Source organism: Cetorhinus maximus, chromosome 22 (genome assembly GCF_964194155.1).
Source record: "Cetorhinus maximus chromosome 22, sCetMax3.hap1.1, whole genome shotgun sequence".
NCBI classification, from domain to species: Eukaryota; Metazoa; Chordata; class Chondrichthyes; order Lamniformes; family Cetorhinidae; genus Cetorhinus; species Cetorhinus maximus.
In genome coordinates this window covers 46244457-46269124 of record NC_135900.1, presented here as the reverse complement: position 1 = coordinate 46269124, position 24668 = coordinate 46244457, and the positions used below count along the sequence as shown (strand labels likewise).

Here is a 24668-nt window from a genome sequence, read left to right as displayed (position 1 = left end):
GAAATCCAGAACTCAGTGATGCCTTATGAATCCCTGAACCATTTACCTGATTATGTGAGGGTTTTTTTGACCTGTTCAAGGCTACACATTGCCTGATGGGGGGCATCATGTGGTATTCCCACTGTTAAACAGTGCGATCATTGTTTTACATTTTAAGTTGGCGTTCAACGCAGACCCAGTTCTGCTCTTTCAAAGTGACCCTGTCCATTTCTACTTGCTGCCACTCTCCTGTAACACTGTGTGGATTAGCCTCAGGGCCATACTCTTTCTGGAGGATGAGTAAAGGAGGACACCAGAGCATATTGGAGGGCCACCCCACAATAAAATCTAGTCCCAGAACTTAACTGAGTTTAGCAAGGGAGGAAAGTTCAGACTGTGCCATCTTTTTATTATTCATTCATAGGTTGTGGGCATCACTGGCTAGACCAGCATTTGTTGCCCATCTCTAATTGTCCTTGAGAAGGTGGTAACGAGCCAAACTCCACCATTTAAAGGTCACCACCAGTGGCAGTCACAGCCCACAGTGTTCATGCCTCTGGCATGTGATGGGCAGGAGGTTTTAGAAGTGGCAGTAATGCACACCAAAGTACCAGTCGTTGTGAACACATAGAATCTACAATAACAAGGCTTATTAAGGGAAAGCAAACTCAGCCACCACATTAAAGCAGTGGGTGAGTTGAATGTTTCTGTATTATCTCTCAAAAACCAACTTAAATTTATTTATTTTTTTTAATGTGTGTGGCCCACCACTGATTTTGTCTGTGTGAGTGGCCCTTCATAAGAAAAGGTTCCCCACCCTTGATCTATTGGAATGTGAAAGCATGGTTGTAATATACAACCAAAAATTTAAAGCAAGATGAGCAGCTGAAGGGAAGGTGTGAGTGGCTTGGGCAGACTGCCCCCTTTCATGATTGTCTCCAATTGGTATTCTTCCGGTCTTGAACTCCGTTCACATTATACCCAAAGTGCGATTGTGGTCATTGAATACCTCGCATCAACCTGCCCACTGAGATCTGTTACAGGAGGCACCTCATTTCTCCACTCGGCAACTCAGAAGCCATCGAAGGGATAGCCAAAAGAGAGATCCCCATAAGCTTGTCCTGCTACACAGAAGCAGTGGTAGTACCCCAACATACAAATCAAACAGTTATATACCTTGAAAACTGAGTACTTAATGGCCTTGAACTATGATTGTATTTCTGAAATGCGATTGCATTTTATTAAAAATGGTTGTGAATGGTGGTGGACAATTAAACAACTAACTGGAGGAGGAGGCTCCACAAATATCCGATCCTTAATGATGAGGGAATCCAGCACATCAGGGCAAAAGACAAGGCCGAAGCATTTGCAACCATCTTCAGCCAGAGGGACCGAGTAGATGACCCATCTCAGCCTCCTCCTGGGGTTTCTCCTCAGGGATTCTATGTGTTCAGCAACACAGATAGCAGTTTTCAGCCAATTCGAATCACTGCACGTGATATCAAGAAATGCTTGAAGGCACTGGATACTGCAAAGGCTATGGACCCTGATAACATTCCGTCAATAGTACTGAAGACTTGTGCTCCAGAACTAGCCATGCCCCTGGTCAAGCTGTTCCAGTACATCTATAACAATGACATCTACCTGGCAAAGTGGAAAATTGCCCAGGTATATCCTGTCCACAAAAGGCAGGAAAAATCCAACCCAGCCAATTATCACCCCATTAGTCTACTCTTGATCATCAGCAAAGTGATGGAAGGTGTCGTTGACAATACTATCAAGCAGCACTTATTCAGCAATAACACGCTCATTGATGTTCAGTTTGGGTTCTGCCAGGGCCATTCTGCTCCTGAACTCATTACAGCCTTGGTCCAAACGTGGACTCAAGAGGTGAGGTGAGGGTGACTGCCCTTGACCAAGTATGGCATCAAGGAGCCATAGCACAACTGGAGTTAATGGGAATCGGGGGAAATCTCTCCACTGGTTGGAGTCAAAGGAAGATGGTTGTGGCTGTTGGAGGTCACTCATTTTAGTCCCAGGACGTTGCTCCCGGAGTTCCTTAGGGTAGTGTCCTAGGACCAACCTTCTTCAGCTGCTTCATCAATGACCTGCCCTCCTCATAAGGTCAGAAGTGGGGATGTTGGCTTATGATTGCACATTGTTCAGTACCATTTGCAACTCCTCAGATACTGAAGCATTTTGTGTCCATGTGCAGCAAGACCTGGACAACATTCAGACTTAAGCTGATAAGTGGCAAGGAACATTCACGCCTTACAAATGCTAGGCAATAACTATCTCTAACAAGAGAAAATGTAACCATCTCCCCTTGACATTCAATGGCATTACCAACGCTTAATCCCCTACTGTCAACAACCTGGGTATTACCAGTGACCAGAAACTGAACTGGACCAGCCATATGAATACTGTGGCCACAAGAGTGGGTGACTGGAAATTTTGCAGCGAGTAACTCACCACCTGACTCCCCAAAGCCTATCCACCACCTACAAAACACAAGTCAGGAGTGTGATGGAACATTCTCACTTGGGTGAGTACAGTTCTAACAGCTATCAAGAAGCTTGACACAATCCAGGACAAAGTAGCCCGCTTGATTGGCATCCCATCCACCACCTTAAACATTCACTCCCTCCACCAGAAATGCACAGTGGCAGCAGTATGCACCATCTACAAAATGCACAGCAGCAACATACCAAGGTTCTTTCGACTGCACCTTCCAAACCCGCAGCCTCTACCATCTGGATGGACTAGGGCAACAGATGCATAGGAACATCACCACCTGCAAGTTCTCCTCCAAGCCACACACCATCCTGAGTTGGAACTATATCACCGTTTCTCCAGTGTTGCTGGGTCAAAATCCTGGAATTCCCTTTCTAACAGTACTGAGTGTCCGTAAACCACCTGGCCTGCAGAGGTTCAAGAAGGCAGCTCACCACCATCTCAAGGATAATTCAGGATCGATAATAAATGCTGGCCTAGCCAATGATGCCCACTTCCCATGAAAGAATAAATAAAAAAAGCTCTAAATTGCTGAGACCAAGATTCAGAGGCTGTCAAGTGGTGGATGGGTCAATGTATCTTCAAATTATAGGATGATACTGGGTTATAGTACAACCAGTACCAATTACATATAAACCGCTTGCTGATTAATGTTGTCCTTGACATCAGTTACTTTGAAATCAGTGTCTCTATTTGATATGGAAGGTTAAGTCTCCCAAAGCTACAAGTAGAGTTTTTAAAATTGAAAACCATATCCTCTATAGTGCTTTGTTTAGGAAGTATTTTTACTCACCAGTACTTGCTTTTCTTTATCTCCTTCCTTACTTTCCCCCATTCTCACCATTTTGAAATTTTAAAAAAGTATTTGAGTACAGTGCTGATGCCGAAATGCGTGATGGTGTGTGGTTCAGTAAAAGAACGTATTCTATAACATGCGCTGAATCTGTGAACTTTGTGTTCATTTGGTAACTCAGGAAAAGGATGAGGAGAGGGAAACAGTTTTCTTTTGGGGTCACAGATCTTGGCATTCTGCTTGTAATTTAAAAATAAACCAATACTCACTGGCATTAATATCAATAATTCTAAACCATCTTGTTTTCATTTAGAAATGAAGCCCTCACATGACAAGTTATGGATTGGTAAGTTAAACAAGCCAAACTAGTTATTTTATATATGTAATACATGTGTATTAAACAGGTTACATTTGTGCACGTTTTATCTCAGTTTTGATAAATTCTAATGTTCACGTTTATAATGGAAACTACCTATATAAACTTGTTATGCTTTTAATATTTAGTTTCCCTCTAGCAAAGCACCCAGCACCATCACGAGCAAGAGGGTGGAATTACTGTATGACAAAGGAAGCTCCATTATGAATGTGGATGTAGGAATTAAAATAAAATAAATTCAATTAAATAAGGTTAGAAGGATCATACAAAAATAGTAACTGGTGTTTGCAGCTCTAGTCCAAATACCCCTCTGCCCTCTAATCCCATTTCATATGAACTACATTAGATTTTGATTCCATGCGTGCATTTGACCCATATTTACTTACAATCTTTGTGCCAGGTAAACATGCAGTGTAACAGTGCTTCTTCACACTATGCCATAGATGAGTAGGACATGTCTTTGTGACAATGATTTGTTCCCGTTTGCAATTTCCTGTTAAAGATCACAGCATAGATACAGATAAGAAAAGTCATTTAGCCCATTTTAAATGATTCCAGAATTATTGCCTTCACAAGGTAACCAAATGGCCACTTGTTGATCCTTATGAATAGAATTTTCAACTTGCCCTCTTGTCCCACAGCCCTGTTTTAATTTCAAATGATGTTCTGGATTTTACCACTTGCCGCTAAGTATATACGCCTGTAGAAAACACCTTTCATACATCCCTTACATTCCGCTTCCCTCCTTCTGCTACAGCCTGCCTCCCATTTCAAGAAGCTGCTGGCACAAAGCCACATGCAGTTACTTAACTGCATAGATCCCAACCTTTACAAAGTAAATTAATGACATTTGTACATGTCATGTGGTCAGAATGTCATGTGATCAAACGTCCAGGAATGCCTTCAATCAGAGTTGGCAGCCCTTGTTTACATGGGCAGAAATTTTCGCTCAGTGGGCGGGCGCGTGCCCAATCTGCTCGAGCGTGAAATGATGTGCATTGACGTCAGCCGAGCGTGCCGACGTCAATTCGCAGTTGCACGATAGTTCGGTCGGCGGGCGCATGCCAGAGTTGCCCACCAACAATTAAAATGCCTGTTAAGGCCATTAAATAATCAATTAAGTTAAATTTTCACTGCCCATCCAACCTAACGGTTGACGGGCAGGTAAAAGGTCAAGGGCCTTTGCATTTTTTTGGAAACTTCATCCATGAGCGGGATGAGGTTTCCAAAAGCAAATAAAAATAAAAGTCTTACAATTGAATTAATAACATGCCCCGCTCATGTGACAGAGTCACATGAGGGGACGTTTTATTACATTTTTATTTTTTTTATATATCTCTTCATCTCCCTGAGGCAGCTCTATGCCTCAGGGAGATTATGAAGCGCTCACTCATGCGCATGTGCCAAGTTCACGCTCGGCCCACTCGCCCTCCTCCTCCCACCCATTCCCCGCCCCCCCTCCCCCCCCCAACCAACCCAACACACACACAGCAGCACTGAGCGCTGCCACTCACGTTTCACGCTAGGCTGGCCTTAATTGGCCCGCCAGCATGAAATTGTGGTGTGGTGCCGATCGTGGGTGCTGACCGTCCCCGCTGATCCCGCCTACCCAGGGCAAAATTCTGCCCCATATGTATTTGTCAGTGTTCACTGGATAGAGAATTTGGCCAAATTTATTCTCTTGACCTTACATCAGTCTAACTAGCTGCAATAAATAAGTTCACTCATCAAAGATCAGTCTGGATTTATTTAACTGGTTGACAAGTTCTCATTTGTTTCTGTTTTTATTCAAATGGATGAAACTATCTTCTTTGTTCCAGATGAACCAACGGTTGTACACCCAGAACTTCCACAGGTGAAAAAGAAAGTCCTGATAATTTATTCATTGGACCATGACCTCTACAAGAAGGTCGTCCTGGCGTTTGCAGAGTTCCTAATGACTGCCTGTGGTACCAAAGTAACTTTAGATCTTTTAGAGATTAACAAGATTGCAGAAGTCGGACACATCAATTGGCTCACATTGCACAAAAATGAGTCAGACAAGGTTATAATTTTATGCTCCCGTGGGACAAGATTGAAGTGGGAAGCCATGCTGCGGGTTGGACAGAATCAGATTTTGCTGAGAAGTGATGAGCGCTCACCAATGCGTGACATGTTCACTCCCGCCATGAACCTGATTTTGCCAGACTTTAAACGGCCAGCTTCGTTTGGGAAGTACATTGTTGCATATTTTGATGACATCAGCAGTGAAGAAGACATACCTGATCCATTTAATGTTGGTGTGAAGTATAAGCTGATGAAGCAGTTTGAGGAAATACACTTCCGAGTGCAAGACTTGGAGAAATATGAACCAGGAAAAACTTACCGTGTAGCAGGAATAACAATGGATGATTACCACGAACATCCATCTGGTAAAACATTGAAAGATGCAGTTCAAAAGTTTAAGTTGTTGCAAATGGAGCAGCCGGACTGGTTTGAGAAAGAGTGTATCATCTCTCCAGAGGAGGCAGGGGTTGAACCAAACTGGAATGAAGAACCTTGTGATCTCCTATCAATTAGTCAAAATGTTGTGCGATACAAGCCCCTTGAAGATATGCCCTGCACAGTGAATGAAGTGTATATGGCCACATCGAGCAATGAGGCACTTATCAAGCATCCAGTGGGATTTGAGCATAGAGTCCAAGATATAAGTTTGTCCCAAAATGTAATTGAAGTAGACTGCAATGAGGCACAAGTGCTAAATCCAGTAAAAACCTTGGAACCATTGTACAGCATGTCATTATCTGGCTGTAGTCAGAGTGTGTTAAACTGTCCCAACTTTGAGTTCCCTAAGGCAGAAGAGGAACCACTCTTGCAAAAGGATTGGATATTGAGGAATGATGTCAGAGACTTTCCTCTGCAAAGTTGTGAAGGTGACATTACAGTGAATGAAATTGGTGTGCATTCGGGGGGTGACCAAGTCTCAGGTATTTCTCATGATGTAAAGAAGAAACTGGAAGAGTTTCAGCAGATGCTATTTCTTCAGGGTTTAATGTCTTCACAGGACTCAACCAGACTTTCTCATTTGCAAAGTGAGGTTATTGGATATCCACAATCTCTCTCTCTTGAGAAAGAAGAGAATGTAGCTTCAGACCAAGGCTATAGCTCCAAGCAGTCGTTCTCAGTGGGTGAAGTCCCATCAGCAGGTGTGAGCATTTCTTCTAAAGCACTAGATGAATTGCAAATTCTGCAGGTGGCGTTACTTAATGAAAGCATGAGTAACTGAATAGAAGGTGAATGTATGGTGCAAAATTGCACAATGTTGTGACTTATAGACAAGCTATCTTAATGACTCAGGACAGTAAATATTAGCAGAGTTGTGTGGATGAGGCAAGTCCGGTGAACTTTTCCTGCCCTCCCTTTCTTAAGTTGTGTGTCACATGTGAAATCAACATGTAAGCCATCAGGTAAATAATTTAAAACAGAAGTGATTTAAATTGCTCATCATGTTTGAACACCATTTATCACTCCCTACGACAAATGTAGAAATGAAATTGACTAATTGGCTTGTTAAAATCTGTGACCAAAACTGGATTCAGAATAAAATCTGAGTACAGATCTGATTATGTGAAAGGATTCACTCTGAATTTCAGCCCAATGGATTTCTGTGAAGGACAACAAAGGGTGCTAAAGCATTATTAATCAAGGTAATTCCAAGCTTGTAAGTTTAAGGTATTGTTAGCTTTTTTTTTAAACATACATCCATGTAATATATTTCCAAATCAATCTCCAGATGCCAAAGTTGTTTTACGGTGCCACAAATTAGGGTTAGAGAGTGGCCAAGGAATTTGAGTGCCATCAAATGCTGTAGCAAGTTCATTATATCGAAAAAATATTCTGTCAAGGATGGCAGCATGCAAAGTGAGTTTGCAGCTTCTATAATTTATGGTCTCTTCCTCTGGAAAACTTAGAAGCTTATGCTTCCTAAACCTTCTCATTGTAGAAAGTTGTTTTCAGTAGTGTGATTGAGAGCTTTTCTGCTTTTACGAGAACTAAAGTTAGTGCATTGTAGGTCCTAACCTTAAGTAAGGCTCTTACACTAAACAAGTGTAAAGTAGTCCATTCCAAGTAAGCCAGAGCACTTTACAGTACAAAACCTGCATGTTTAACCTCGGTGATTTCTGTCTTGAAAAGCAGGCATAAATCAAAGTGGAAAATGTGTGGAGGGGATTTTATGGGGCTTACAAGAACAGAAAATGAGGTGGACAGGGTGGCTTAATTAGGCAGGAGCTGAAATTTCATTTTCCTGATGGCGGGTTCAAATTTAGAGACTAACTTGGCAGCATGTTTTGGTGAGCCAGGCCTCATGCCACCCCATGGTGGGTTCCCACTTGTGATATACTTACATGCCATGAATACTCATTCAATTAAAATTTTTTGGAATTATGTTCTACCTTCCTGATAAAGTTAGTGGTGCACGTGCATCTCGTGGCACCCGGCTCACATTCATTTAAAGGTAGTGTACAGGCTTTGTGCAGTTGTGTCTGAGGTAAACGGGTTTTCTTCTTGAACTCTTTGGCACAAGGGGAGCAAGAGAATGGCAACTTGGAGACCCAGGACTGGCAAGGGTAAGTCAGTTGTGGGGTGGGGTGAGTCATGGAGGAGTTGAAGAAGGCTACAAGGGAGATCAGAGGGTGGGGTCAGGGCATGGAGGAGAGAAGTCAGAAGAACCTGGCCTCGTGGGGGTGGTGGGAGCAATTCATCAATGTAAGAAAATGAGGGACCCAAAGGGCGGTGTCAGCACTATCCACTTGTGATTCATCTCTGGCAGAGTTCTTACAGGGCTTTGAGTTCACCTACAACATTTCAATTATCCCTGCTGAGGGTGATTTTGGACAATTCCCTTTACAGTGCAAAGTCTGGTTGAGCCTGCAAGTTCAGCCACGTCTCATGGAGTGACAAGTACAACACTGGACACTAACATGAACATTCAATAAAGAGTGAATGCAAAAATACAACATTGGTTCTTCCACAATAAAGAAATGTCCCTGACTCCTCTGTAATCACCAATGCATGCCAACCATGAGGCATACCAGTCCATTTATCTCTCTGATTAAGCTAGTCTCAACCAATAATGATGATGCTCACATGAATAAAGTGAAACCAATGTAATGTGAATTATTTACAAGTGAAATTTAAATTTAAAAAACACCTATGTCATCTTTGTGCTCTCAATAAGTCTTATGTTAATGGAAATGGAGTTGGGCAATAAAGCTGTGGCTGTGATGAAGAGCCTCCCTGTTTATCCAGGAGGCTGTTTTATAGCCTGCCCATACCTGTACATTGTCAGCTGATGGAGGATTTCACCACTGAAAAGCTTCTCCCACGGTGTGATCACACTTGTCTCCATGCACACAGCTGGCACTTCAAATTTTCATTGGAATCACTTGGAAGCCAGCAAAAAGCAAGATTGTGGAAGTGGCGCCTACTTCCTGCTGCACCGTCAGGAATGGCACACCCCAGTTAAAATTCTGCCCTGTTTTTGATGGAGGGATGAGGAAGAGTGGTGATGGGAATTACTTGATCTGAACAAAGCTGTTGAGGGGATTTCAGTAAATGTATGATAATACAATATTAATCATGCTGCAGACTGTTCCTGTTTATAATGTACAATGAAAACTCGTTATTAGCATTAGACATGCTTGCTCACTAATTTGTATCATGTCAATAAATTTCTTAATTTGATGTTTCAATTTCATAGAAGAAATATCATGTCTTAGAACACAGAAGATGCTGTTAGTAGGTAGACACAGTAAGGCCCCCATATATTTTAGTAGTGTGGGTTGATGGATGAGTAATTACCTGAGCAAACAGGCAGAGCTTTGGTTTAATACCTCATCTGAAAGATCGCACTTTTGACAGTGCGGTCCTCTTATTTTGTGTTATGATATCTGGGAGTTCTCTAATATATTCTCTTGTTGCTTATTAGGATAAACATTTAATTAGAAAGCATATCTGGTTAAAAATTACTCCCCTACAATCCCAAGAGTATCTAAATACATATATGTTTTGTTGTACTTCTGCATTAACCTAGGGAATCATTATGATTTCTAGGTGTGGATAACATTAAGAAAGTAGAGGAAATAGTAGCGGACAAAAAGTATGGGTAATATCACAAATTAAATTAAAAGCACAGCAAAAATAAGAGGAGCAAAGTGCAGCTGTGGCAATACAAAGGGTCATGAAGATATTAATGTATATAATGTTACTGGAAGCTATTTTAAAGTGGACTTGCAGTAGGGTCTGTGTCCCTGGGTGAGTGTGTGTGTGGCTTAATTGGATTAAAGCCAGCTAACCTGGGTGCTTTGATGTACAGTAATCTTGAGATGTTAAACAGTAAGGTAAAGGGGACATTTACATTTTGTTGAATAAACCATGCAAGACTGGGGGTGAAATCTTGCACCTAGCTAGGAGACACCAAGTAATGTGTTTATATTACTAATAAAATTGGTACTATGGAAGGGGTTTTATTGTTAGAAGAGGTGGAGTTCAAAGAGCCTGGTGATACAATGAGAATTTGCATTCAAAGAGAAGGCTAGGTATATACAGAAGAGTTTTGTGTGTGGAAGTTGGAGGCATGTCAGATCTAAGCCTGTAAGCCTACCACAGTGTCTGTGGAGGAACAAATTGAAAGGGACCTCATTTTGAATTTGTAAGATAAAATGTGCTTTGCCTGGTGTCTGTTTAAGCCTATGGGTTATTGTGCCTTGGGGAAGATTACCTGAGAGTGATTAATTTGGGGATTTGTTTAATAGTTATTATGGTAGTAATTTGTAGATGTGTATGTGTTTAATTTCTTATTAAAATTAATAAATGTTTAATTTAATTGATATAACAAACCTCTGGAGTCTTGGTTTCATTTCTGAATTCAGAGTTGCACCTCAAACATACCAATTGAAAATATAGGGGTTATGACAGTTGTTTAAAGTTTCTCTCTGGAATTTTAAGTAACTCAGCACTTACCAACTGCTGTGTCGTTTTACACTGGCCTTGGTCTAATAAGGAAATGCGATAAGTAGGGGTGGATTGTTCCTTAGTTCAGGATAGGGATGGGCTGGGATGGGGGAAATCAGCATCTTGGCCAGAATTATTAGACCAAGGCCAGTGTAAAATATGCCACTTTGTATTGCCACAGCTGTGCTGATAACGGCTCCAACAGAAGAAAAACAAATCAGGTCAGGGGCCATTAGACTGAAAGTTGGGAGTACTTCCAATACACTCGAAGGATGAGCCAGAGGTTCAGGCCAGGGGGTGCAGGTACTTGTGAGCATGACTTTTATCCAAGTCATAAATGGGGTAATAAAACTCTCAATTATACCTTGCATATTACTGCTCATACTATAATATGTCAAGTTTCACTCGTGCTGAAAAAGTTAGATCCTCCATAGCAATATGCCACTGTCATGACAGCAGATCGCAGCCCGAATTACTTACAGACATATTGAACTTTTTTAGGAAAATATTTTTTAAAAAGACCTACAAGCAAAAGCTGGCTGGGAATGTAAAGTAACCTCTTACTGGAAAATTATGGATTACACTTAACCGACTATTTGAGAGAGAACAGAATATCGCACCTAAAAAGTGTCAAGGCCTACTTCAGACAGAGACACTTGAAAGGGACAGATGCACTGCAAAAGGCTGAACTCTAATCTCCTGTGGTTGCAGAGCCAATGAAGATTGATTACCATTTCAGCAGGAACCATCTCCTGTTGAGTTATATCTCAGAATGTGGAAATGGTCTGAGTTGAAAGAACGCAGATTCTGGGTGAAAGATATGTTTTTTCCCTTCCAGGAATACACAAGAAAATGGGTTTAAAAGCCAGCTGCAAACCTGGTCTGTGCGTGCAAGTTCTGGTGTGCTAGTGCGTGCTGTGAAGTTCACAGAACGTCAACTAAGCATCCCTGCAGCTTGCAGGTTAAAAAAAGTCTCTCTTGCTGGGGGCAATACACAAGTCAGCAAAGCCACAGTTAAAAAGGAAACACGACAACTTCATCAGGACCTGCAGAACCAAGTGACTCCAAACCAACTGTCCAAATGCCAAAGTCAGCTCTACCAGAATCACCCAACTTCACGGCCGTAATGTTTCACCATCAATTCCTCATGGACAAGCCAAAGACTGATCGTATATATTTTCTAACTTTTATTTTTGGACTCAATTTTTGCATTTCTAATCTGTGCATATGTGTGTTGTGTTTTTATTATTTTTTCTCAGTTTTTTAGGAACTAATAAACTTACACTTTCTTTGACTCAAGAAAGCCTGGTTAAATTGGCTTGTTCTAAAACATAAAAATATTTGGACTGGGAAAAGGTATCCACGAGGGAAGGGATCCTTTTTAAATTAACCTTGTTGCGACCAACCGAGGGGGTTGAATAAAGAAGGGGAGGCAATTCATCCCTCCTCACCTGGGAGCATAACAATTTGGGATATCTCGTCTGGGATCATATCAAATTGGGGAACCTCACCTGGGGACCAGTCGTAACAGCCACCAATGTCGAATCATTGGCTATTAGTTTTCTGCTGACATTTTCTTATCTGTCAGATTTGAGCATATAATCTAGACTATGTGGTTTGAACCCAGTAACTTACCTTTGAGGCAAGCTTGTTGGCGCTCTACCAAGCACAAAAAGCAGCAACTGTCTAGATGCATTTATTAGATTTATCCTGGCTCGTATTGGCTTCTTGACTTTCCTGAAGTCAGATTCATGCTGTGGTATGGTTCCATGGATGCTGTATCCCAAATGGCCATTCATCGTGTACAAGCCTAAATCATATTGTTCCCAGACTTTGCATGTTCACTGTCCACAGAAGTAATTGTATAGTGCAACTGAGCCCAGTTGTAACAACCTACTAATGCACCAAATGATCACTTAACTGGTTTTGGTTTAAGACTGGCACCTCCATTTACTCAGCCATTGATGTTTTTGTTCTTGGTTATACCCTCTCTCTGTCCTTTAGACTATTACCATTCCCATTATCACTACTCTTTATTTCTTGCACCTCTGTAATTTCCTGATAAAATTACACCTCCATGTCTTTCCCACAAGTTGGTGACCTATAAAGAATATACCCAGTAATGTAATGGTATCTCTATTTTTTCTTAACTAACCAAATAGATTCCTTTCTCGACCTCTCTAGGATATCCTCTCTTACCAGCATTGTAAAATTATCCTTAATTAATACTGCTACTCCTCCTTTCTTTCCTAAAGACCATATATCCAGGAATATTTAGTACCCCTGTTGTGCCCTTTTTTGAGCCAGGTCTCCATTATCTCCATATCATGCCACCATGAGGTTATCTGCAGCTCACCTACCTTACCACAAAAACAAAAATACCTGGAAAAACTCAGCAGGTCTGACAGCATCTGCGGAGAGGAATACAGTTGATGTTTTGAGTCCGTATGACCTTTCATCAGAACTAAAAAATATAGAAATGAGATGAAATATAAGTTAGTTATTTACCATACCATGTATTTAACATACATGCACCATAGACCTAAATTAGATATTGCATGCCATCTTACTCTGACCCCACCTATTACCTTACTATTTTTACACTATTGCTATCTGTCTCTTCCCAATCCAGTGTGAAACTTGTTTCCTTTCTATTGCTACATCCTGGTATCCAGTCCCCCTCCCTAACAGCACTTGCAAACCACCCTGTGAGAACATTAAGGATGATACCAATCTAGACACAAAGTTTGTTTCCCTTGGCTGGGGTATCTAGAACACAATGGAACAATCTCAGGATAAGGAATAAACATTTAGGACTGAGATTAGAAATTTCTTCACTCAAAGAATTAAGAATCTTTGGAATTCTCTACCCCAGTGGGTTGTGGAGGTTGCATTGTTGAATACATTTAAGGCTGAGATAGCCATGGATGTATTGAATGGTGGAGTAAGCTTAAGGGGATGTATAGTCTACTCCTGTTCCTATTTCTTATGTTCTTAATTGACTGCAACAGGACACAGGTTAGCAGTGGCAGATAGAATTTAATACAGAGAAGTATGAGCTGGTGCATTTTGGCAGAAGGGATGGGGAGAAGCAATATTGACTTAATGGCATTGTTCTAAAGAGTGTGCAGTGACAAAGGGACCTAGGGGTTCATGTGCATAGATTTTTGAAGGTGGCATGAGAGACTGGTTAACAATGCATATGGCATCCTGAGCTTGATAACTTGAGCTATTGGGTGGAAAAGCAGGGAAGTTATGCTGAACCTTTGTAAACCTTTATAGGCCACAACTTCTTCCAGTTCTGGTCACCATACTTTTGGAAGGATGTGAGGCTCCTCGAGAGGGTGCTGAGGAGCTTTACCAGAATGGTTCCAGGGATGAAGGATTTTAGCTACAAAGTTAGGCCGGAGAAGCTGAAATTGTTCTCCTTGGAGTAAGGGAAGTTGAGGGGAAATCTGATAGAGGTGTACAAGATTAAGACAGATTAAGATAAAGTAGACAACAAAGCTGTTCCCATTAACTGATGGTACATGACTAGAGGACACAGGTTTAAGGTTTTGGGCAAGAGATGCAGGGTGAATGAGAGGAAGACCATTTTTATATATCGAGTGGTAATGGAACTTGCTGCCCACAAGGATGGTGGAAGTGGAGACGATCAATGATTTCAAAAGGAAATTGAATTGGCACTTAAGGGAAATAAGCCTGCAGGGCACTGCTCTACACAGAGCTGGCATGGACTCAATGAGCCAAATGGCCTTCTGTGCTGTAATGACTCTCTAACATTGGTCCCAGTTGAGCTACAACCCAGTTGGCTTGCATAGGTTCCGCCTCTCCAGAACTAATCTCAAACTCCCAGGATTCTAAAGTCCACCCTCCTGCACAATCCCTCACACCAGACATTCATCTGAGTTATCCTCCTATTTCTATACTCAGTTGTGGGTGGCACCGGGAGTAATCCAGAGATCACTACCTTTGAGGTCCTGCTTGCTAGTCTCTTTCCTAGCTCTCTCACATCTGTTTGCATGACCTTATTCCTCTTCCTACCTATTGTGTTACCAATATGCACCATGACCTTTGGCTGTTCACCCTCCCCTTTCAGAGTGCTCAGCAGCCATTTAGTAGCACCCATGGCTCTGTCACCAGGGAGACAACATACCATGCTGGATTCACATCTGCGGTTGCAGAAATGCCCGTCTGGTCCCATAACTATAGAATCTCTTATCACTACTGTTTTCCCAATTTTTCTCCTGCCCCTGTGCACAGCTGTGTCACCCATGTCATGGACTTGGCTCTGGCTGCACTCTGCAGAGGAACCATCATCATGGCCAGCATTCAGAACTGAATGCTGGTTAGAGACCGAGATGCACTTGGTATTTCTGAACTCCCTGTTTGGTCCTCTGCAATTGCCTGGTGTCACCCATTCCCTCTCAGCTTGCACACCTTAAGCTCCAGGGTGACCACATCCATAGCTGTAAGTCTCATAGAAGCACCACAGTGACGCGAGATGCTGCTTAAGTTTGGAAATCTGGTGCTTGAGCTGCTCCAGCTGGTGACACTTGTACATATGGTTGGCCAGGGTGCAGGGTGCTGGAGTTTCTACACGGAACAGGATGTACATTCCATGAGGCTTCGATATTAATTATATTGTTAGGGCACACAGGTGAAGGTATTGTTTAATTAAGTACTTGGAGCACATATAAATAGGGGATACTGCCCCTCCTCCGCAGCAATGTTCATGACCGGGTGGTCCTGGAGAGGGAACACACAGTTTCCACTGGTACGCTTGAGGCCAGCCAGCACGAAATCATGGTCGGGGGCTGATCACGGTTGGCGGTCCTTTTCCCAACCGGTCCCGGGCCTGCCGATGGTGCGCGCCCGCAAGGGTAAAATTCTGGCTTATATCCAGTGGTTCCCCTTATATGTTCTGCTAGTCACATCCTCAAAACACTCCAACAGGTTTGTAAAATATGATTTTCCTTTCATAAATCCATGCTGACTCAGTCCAATCCTACCATTACTTTTAAGTGTCCATTTATCGCATCCTTTATAATAGAATCTAGCATTTTTCACACTACTGATATCAGGCTAACAGGTGTGTTATTCCCCCTTTTCTCTTTCCCTCCATTCCTAAATAGTGGGGGTCACATTTGCTACTTTCCAATCTGTACGAGCCATTCCAGAATCTATAGAATTTTGGAAGATGATCTTCTTTCAGCCCCATTATTTTCTCTAGTACTAGCTTTTTGCTAATACTAATTTCTCATTCCTGCTAGTCCCTTGGTGCTCTAGTATTTCTGAGAGGTTTTTATGTATTTTCCTCCATAATGTCAGGGGTGAGCGAAGGTGTGGGGGGAGTCCCATAGGAGAGAGTCATCCGAAGTTTGAGATTTAAACTGCATTTTTGGATGGTTTCCCAGCACAGGGCAATTGTCCAGAGGAAGTGTGCACTGGGAACTGCCAAGAGAGATTCCCCAGTGCATCTTTGGGGTACCTCCCCCACCCAAATCTGATACTGGGGAGCTCGGAGGTTACAGCTCTAGATCTAAAATATCCCATTCCCTATTTGGTTCCTCTATTCTAGAAAGCCATCTTGTATACATCCTAGGTATTCGTCCTCCCCAAATTAATGTTAATTTGGTTTACTCAGTCTATATATAGGTTCAAGTCCCATAATTACTGTATTACCCTTATTACATGCACCTTTAATTTCCTGTTTATACCGTGCCTGACATCAACACAACAGGTTGAATGAATAACTCCCACCAATGTTTGCTGTTCCATGTTGTTTCTTAGCTCCACCCAAATTGATTCTACATCTTAGTCTTCAGATTGAAGATCCTCTCTCACTAAGGTACTGATTTTACCCTTTATTAACAGTGCTACCCCACCTCCTTTTCCTTTTTACCTATCCTTCCTAAATATCAAATACTTTCAGTTCCCAGCCTGAACCCGGTCACCCTGCAGCCACATCTCCATAATGGCAATTAGATCATACCTGTTTACTTCTTTTTGTGCCATCAGTTCATCTACCTTATTGCGAATGCTGCATGAATTCAGGTAGAGTGCTTATAATTTTACCTTTTTAACATTTTCCATATTTTGACCCTATTTGATGGTGGCCTTTGTTTCCACTGCCTTCCAATTTTGCTTATTACTTTTCTTCCTATCAATACCAGCTTTGTTTCTCTCCTATCTCAATTCCCTCTCTGGTTTCCCATGCCCCTGCCAAGCTAGTTTAAATCCTCCCCTACAGCACTAGCAAGTCTCTCTGTGAGGATCTTGCTCCCAGTCCTGCTAAAGTGTAATTCATCCTCCTTGTACAGGCCCCACCTGCCCCAAGACAAGTCCCAGTGCCTCATAAATCTAAAGCCCTTGCTCCTTCACCACTTCTCCAGCCACGCATTCACCTACTCCAACTTCCTATATCTGTACTCACTAACAGGTGGCACTGGGAATAATCCTGAGATTACTACCTTTGAAGTCCTGCTTTTTAAGCTCTTTCCTAGATCTCTAAAATCTGCTTTCAGGAGCTCATTACTCTTTCTAATTATGCCATTGGTACCAACGTGGGCCAAGACCTCTAGCTATTCACCCTTTCCCTGCAGCCGCTCAGTGACATCCTTGGCCCGGCACCAGGGAGGAAACATACCATCCTGGGGTCATGTCTAAGGCTGCAGAAATGTCTGTCTATTCCCCTAACTATTGAATCTCCTACCACTTTTGCTGTTCCACTCTTCTTCCTCCCAACCTGTGCAGCTGAGCCACCTGTGGTGCCACAGACTTGGCTCTGGCTGCACTCTTCTGAGGAATCATCGCCCTCACTTGTATCCAAAGTAAAAAAATGGTTAGTGAGCATGATGGACTCAGGAGACTCCTGCACTACCTGCCTGATCCTCCTAGGCTGTCTGGCGGTCACCCATTCCCTCTCTGCTGCACTCCCTTAATCTACACTGTGATCACCTCCCTAAACATGCTATCCACATAATTCTCAGCCTCGCAGATGCACCACAGTTACTCCAGCTACCACTCAAGTTCTGAAGCCCAGAGCTCATATTTCTGCAGCTGGTGACACTTCCTGCACAGGTGATTATCTAGGCCATGGGAAGCATCCATAACTTTCCACATGCCACAGGATGCGCATTCCATGTGGCTGAGCTGCCCTTCCATGCTTTAACTTTACTTCACTTGCCTTAACTTTATTTTACTTTGCCTTAACTTTACTTTCCTTCTGCTCGAATCTCTTAATTAATTTTAAGTATAAAGTTAAAAAACATTTCTAAATGTACATTTTTTTAAAGTTTCCAGCTATTTACAGATGCTCCTTAACAGCAGTTACTCACCAATCAATCAGCTATGGTTTCCTGTGATGTCACTGTTTGGTTTACTTTTCAAACACAGTCAACTCCTGAAAGCTCCCGACTGGGGGTGTTCTCACACATGTCAGTTTCCTCTCCACTCCCTGAAGCTAAGTGAAGGCCCCAAGCCTCACCCTCTGTTTATCCGCTCCCAATTACAGGTGCTCCCTCGTAGGTCTGGTTCCTCTATGCTCTTGAAGGTAAGTGAAAGCCCCCAACCTCATCCTCTATTTATACATTCCTGATTAGAGGTGCTCCCACGCAGGTCCAGTTCCTCTCCACACCCTGAAGGACTGTTACAGCCTGCAACCGCCTGTAGGATTGCTGCATTTCTCTTGAGCCATGGTGGATTTTCGAGTCAATGAAAACTTTGCACTTATGTTCAGTTAGGTCATGTAGCTCTTGGTCATTGTCATCAAACCAGTGACCAGGTTTCCTTGTAGAGAGACAAAGGACATCTTCGCTGGTGCTTATTATGGTGGACTTCAGGGTCGACCAAGCATTATGGACACACTGTGACTCCTCGCGGCTGAAGGTTGAGAGGTTGACAGTGAGATGCTGAGTGAGAAGGACCACTTTGATAGGATCTTTGAGGCCTTCAATGTTCACTTTCTAGTGGCATTGCTCCTGTTGCTGCCGCTGTTTGGGGGCCAGGCTGAAAGAGATGGTAGATCGGATAGGACGATGATCAGTCCAGCAGTCATCAGTGCCTGTCATGAAGCAGGTGATGTAGACATTATAAGAATTTGGGCCTGATTAAAATTTAGATCTGCTGGTATCTTTAGTCAATTTAGCTTTTTATCCCAAATTCACAACCTGTACAGGTCTCGCTGAGCTGACCTACAAGTGATGGAGACAATCAGGAGTAGTGAATCAAAATAGAATTTATTAAGCAAGAATGGTCAATATAATTAACAAAAGACAGTGAAGAGAGCTAGGATATTCTTATCCCCCTGAGATTCCTCTGTTGCTGACAGCATAGGTGTGATCTTTGTCTTTGTCCTGATTTGAGCTGTATCTCGAGAGTTATCACCATGGTGATGCTGTTTCATCAATGTCTTGAAACCTTCACTAGTTATCCCAAATTCTGCAGGTCTTTATGCCATATTTGAACTTACCTTGAAAATAAATTGTTTAAAATGACTTATTCTATATTCTTAAATGATCAATATGTTAGAAAACTAAAATAAAAGCAAACTATTGTGGATGGTAGAAATCTGAAATTAAAACAGAAAATGCTGGAAAAACTTAGCAGGTGTGGCAGCATCTGTGAAGAGAGAAACAGGGTTAACGTTTTGAGACGGAATGACTGCTCTTCAGAGATAAAGAGAGGTAAAAATGTGATGCATTTTATACTGTTTAAGAGGGGGTGGAGCTGGTGGAGCAAAATAGAAGGTCAGGGATATGTGGGAGCTCAGGACTGATTGACAAAGATGTCATGGACACAAGACAAAGGGAGTGTTAATGGCAGTGTTAAAGACTAAATAAGGTGCTGATATTGGCATTAAGATGTGTTAATAGCAAGACAAGGGTAAGCGCTCTGTGAAAGCAAAACAAAAGAACAAGTGACAGATGACCTCATGGGGTGGGGGGATGGGGTTTGGGGAAAAATAATTGGATTAAAAAAAGGGGTCAAGATGAAGGAGAGAGTTCATGGTCTGAAGTTGTTGAACAATGTTAAGTCCAGAAGGCTGTAAAGTGCCTAATCGGAAGATGAGGTGCTGTTCCTCCAGTTACCTTATCTGCCGATTAGGCACTTTACAGCCTTCTGGGCTTAACATTGAGTTCAACAACTTCAGACCATGGACTGCCTCCTTCATCTTGACTCCTTTATTAACCCAAGTTTTTTTCCTGAGCCCCCACCTCACCCTACGGGGCCATCTGTCACTTGTTCTGCTATTAACACATTCTGGTATCTTACCTTTATGCCACTATCAGCACCTTCTTTGGTCTTTAACACTCCCTTTGTCTTGTGTCCACGACATCTTTGTCAAATCTCTCCTGAGCTCCCACCTACCCCGACCTTCTATTTTGCTCCACCTGCTTCACCACACCGCACCCCACCCCCCCTTCCTCCCCACTCAATGGTATTAAATCCACCACATTTCTACCTCTCTTCAGCTGTGAAGAGGGGATATATGGACTCGAAATGTTAACTCTGTTTCTCTCTCCACAGATGCTGCCAGGCCTGCTGAGTTTTTCCAGAATTTTCTGTATTTATTATGATGTTAGAAAACTATTATAATTAAAAGATACATGTGTTGGTACTAGCCTTTATCACTGTAGAAAGGAATTCATGCTGAGATTTCTTAGGAAGCTTTGAGTGTGAGTCTGTGAACACTCAAGAAAAGCAGACAAGTTAACTCTTATTAGCAAAACAATTCTTCACACAGTACTGACAGCCTTGAGTCTCACAACTGCATATTGCTAGCAGCCTGATCAATTACCTGTCACAGCAGGCAGGAACTTAAGTTGGTCTATTTAAGATGTGGTTAGTATGAGATCCCAAAACGCTAGTCCTAATTAATGTAAAATCCTAAAATTAGAAGATTATTGAAATCTTACAACATCTCTGTGATCCCTTGCACAAACGATGACATGGTCAAGCAAGTGCCAGTGTTACGGCCATGGATGTCGCTATGAGGTCTTGTGCTTCTCTCACTGGCAGAACAAGGTGTTGCTTATGACAAAGTCATGTTCGTCAGCAGGAGAACTCCATTGGAGTTTGCTTTCCTTACTCCTTCCTTGCCTATTACATTCTTACAGAAATTTGCGAATTCCTGACTCTGGCGTTGAAATCTCCGAGAGGATCAGTTTGTCGCATGCTGGAGTTGGGCTAGGGATTGCTCAGGGTTGGTGTAGGATCCCTCCTTGGTCTCGTCAGTTGCCTCAAGTATAGGAGCGTCTGTGCTGATGACAGTGGCATGCTGATTCTTGGTTGAGGTGAGCCAGCAGTCATGAGGCACTCACTTATCTCACAGTGGGGAGGGCGGGTCACTGAGGCACCAGACAAGCTTATTTTTGATGGTGAAGCCCACCCCGTGGATATACTATTCCTCATCTGGAAGACCCTGCCAGAAAATGGTGTACCCTCTGGCTTATTCCTTCAGTTGGCCTTCACCTGCATGTTGTGACTCACTTAGGGCGGCAATGTCAATGCCAAGGTACCTGAGCTCCCCAGCAATGATGGCAGTGCAGCACTCAGGTCTGTCGCTGTTGGGGTTGTCCATGAGTGCCCTGACGTTCCAGGTGCCATGCTTCATTTTGACAAGTGGAAGATACTGGTGTGTGATTTTTTTTTAATGTGGGGTGGTCATCACATGCTGACTACCACATGGTCTCTGCAGAGCAGGGCCTTGGTCCAATGGCGAGGGCTTCTGAGACAATTGGAGGTCAGGCTCTATTGTGAGACATTACTATGTTAGGTGTGTGCGTGATCGTATGCCTATGTGTATGTGGCCCGTGGCAAGGAACAGGCTGAAGCTGAAAAAACATCAGTTGAACCAATAGCCAGATACAGACTCAGCAGAAGAGTGAAGTCTCTCAATCATTGCAGTGTTGGAAGGGCATTGGACTGACCCGAATAAATGGAATTGCAGAGACAACAAGGACTACCTTACAGATTTTCTAGGCAGTCCACTCAGCCTGTATAGACACAGTTCTCCCAAGCAGAATTCCAGTCCCTCTCCTTAGAAGACTCAGCAGATTCTTCACAGGTAGGGATTCACAGCGTTTCACCCAAGCAGTCTTACTTATATGGTGCACTTCTTTCTGGAGCCTTCTCCACACTCAGCTCCCGTTGGTCATGATAACATGGATCTATCAGAACAGCCTTTACCTTCAAACTGTGTGACTGATTCTGAGCACTCAACCACTCAGAAGTGAAAGAAACAGCAGCATCAGTCCTAAACATGCTTTCAACCACTCAGGAATCCAGCTCCACAACTTGGCTTGCTGATCACCTTCTGCTCTCCATCTCATCTACTTTCTTTTTGTGTCCGGCCACATGGCCACTGTATCTTAAATTACTTCCTATTGGAATGCACCTAGGTCAAGGGTCACCAGGTCACGCGGACCAGTATTTCCCTTTACAAATGATACAAACTCTTAAAAGTCATTTTTAAACATTTTTAGAAACAATTACAGATTCCACAAACACCTTAAAGAAATTACAAATTTTCCTTACTGTTACTGCTTCCGGGTCAAAGGCCATCACATAGATAGGAGCAAAACACAGAAATCACCTGGTTTAATTTTCATCAAGCCAAATACTTCTGTATAATGGAAAACATAATGGATAGGTAGCACAGATTGTAAAGCACAATTATTTATTATGCTTAGGAGCTCAGAAATTTGAAATTCCACCAAAATTTGATAAACTCTAAACCATGTCCGTCATGATAAATGGAAAGGCAAGCTTCCGATTATTCCAATTAATTTTGTCACTTTCTTGTTCCAGATGAATCATAAATTCACAGAGGGAGAAAAGCCACAATACCAAGCATTGTTTACAGATGTTGCAGATCAAACCACCACAATTTACATCATGCTGTTCCTTTGTAACCAAACAAAGGACATTGTTTCATGAAGACTTTCCTGTTGATCACAACTTTATGTAATTATTGCATCTTCGTTCCTTCCGTTGTTACTGAATCATTGCTCACACCAGTATCTTGTTGCCGTTAACTTTCATATAAAGCTCAGGAGAACCCAAATTGAAATCAAGAAAAATGCATTTCACAGGGTGGCTAGGCCATCATTTATTGCCCATCCCTAATTGCCCTTGAGAAGGTGGTGATGAGCCACAGCCTTGAAACACTGCAGTCCACATGGTGTAGGTACACCAGTAATGCTGTTAAGAAGGGAGGGCTAGGACCGGCGACAGTGAACGACCAGCGATATAACTCTAAGTCAGGATGGGCTGTGACTTGTAGGGAAGCTTGAGGGTGGTGGTGTTCCCATCTATCTGCTGCCCTTGTCCTTCTAGGTGATAGAGGTCACAGGTTTGGAAGGTGCAATCGAAGGAGTCTTGGTGAGTTGCTGCAGTGCATCTTGTAGATGTTACACACTACTGCCACTGTGCATTAGTGATGGAGGTAGTGAATGTTTAAAGTGGTGGATGGGGTGCCAATCAAATGGACTGCTTTGTCCTGGCTAGTCTCAAACTTCTTGATTGTTATTAGAGCTGTACTCATCCAGGCAAATGGAGAGTATTCCATCACTCTCCTGACTTGTGCGGTGTGGATGATGGACAGTCTTTGGGGAGTCAGGAGATGAGTTACTCACTGCAGAATTCCTAGCTGTTGACCTACTGTTGTAACCACAGTGTTTATATGGCTTTTCCAATACAGTTTCTGTTCAATGATAACCTCCAGCGTGTCAACAGAGAGGAATTCAGCAATGGTAATGCTACTAAAAGTCATGGGGAGATGGTTAGAATCTCTCTTGTTGGAGACGGTCATTGCCTGGCACTTGTGTGGCATGAATGTTACTTGCCATGTATCAGCCCAGGCCTGAATATTGTCCAGGCCTTGCTGCATATGGACAGGGACTGCTTCAGTATCTGAGGGATCGTGAATGGCGCTGAACACTATGCAATCATCAGTGAACATCCCCAATTCTGACCTTATGATTGAGGGAAGGTCATTGATGACTCAGCTGAAGATGGCTGGACATAGGACACTACCCTGAGGAACTCCTGCAGTGATGTCCTGGAACTGAGATGATTGACCTTCTACAACCACTACCATCTTCCTTTGCGCTAGCTATGACTCCAACCAGTGAAGAGCTTCCCCCCTCATTCTCATTGACTCCAGTTTTGCTAGGGCTATTTGATGCCACACTCGGTCAAATGCTGCCTTGATGTCAAGGGCAGTCACTCTCAAGATAAAGTTAAAATACTGTGGATGCTGGAAATCTGAAACAAAAAAACAAAAAATGCTAGAAAAACTCAGCAGGTCTGACAGCATCTGTGGCGAGAAAGACAGAGATAACGTTTCGAGTTCGTATGACTCTTCTTCAGAGTTAAAGGGAAGTAGAAATGTGGTGAAATATATTTCATCACATTTCTACTTCCCTTTAGCTCTGAAGAAGGGTCAAGCAGACTCAAGACATTAACTTTGTCTTTCTCTCCACAGATGCTGTCAGACCTGCTGAGTTTTTCCAGCATTTTTTGTTTTTGTTACAGTCAATCTCAACTCAGCTTGAGTTCAGCTCTTTTGTCAGTGTTTGAACCAAGGCTGTAATGAGGTCAGGAGTTGAGCGGCCCTGGCAGAACCCAAACTGGGCGTCAGTGAGCAGGTTATTGCTAAGCAAGTGCCACTTGATAGCATTGTTAATGACCCTTTCCAATACTTTGCTGATGTTCTAGAGTAGACTGATGGTGCAGTAACTGGTTGGGTTGGATTTGTCCTGCTTTTTGTGTACAGGACATACCTGGGCAACTTTCCACATAGCCAGGTAGACATCAGTGTTGCAGTTGTACTGGAGCAGGTTTGCCAGGGGTGCGGCTAGTTCTGGAGCAGAAGTCTTAAGTACTATTGCCGGACTGTTGTCAGGGCCCATAGCCTTTTCAGTATCCAGTGCCTTCAGCCGCTTCTTGATATCATATGTAGTGAATCAAATTGGCTGAAAATTGGCATCTGTGAAGCTGGGGAGA

The 24668-nt window shown here is 42.7% G+C and overlaps 1 protein-coding gene across 2 annotated transcripts in view; it reads left to right on the top strand.

The window, feature by feature from the left end:
* Nucleotides 1–9386, top strand: part of LOC144696671 (interleukin-17 receptor A-like) — a 76282-nt gene extending 66896 nt beyond the window's left edge. For both annotated transcript variants that reach the window (XM_078568243.1, XM_078568242.1), the window contains 2 exons: nucleotides 3600–3632; nucleotides 5483–9386. In XM_078568243.1, the coding sequence (XP_078424369.1) occupies nucleotides 3600–3632; nucleotides 5483–6927 (1478 nt within the window). In that variant the 3' untranslated portion in view covers nucleotides 6928–9386. The remainder of the gene's footprint in view (nucleotides 1–3599; nucleotides 3633–5482) is intronic.
* The last annotated feature ends 15282 nt before the right edge of the window (nucleotides 9387–24668 follow it).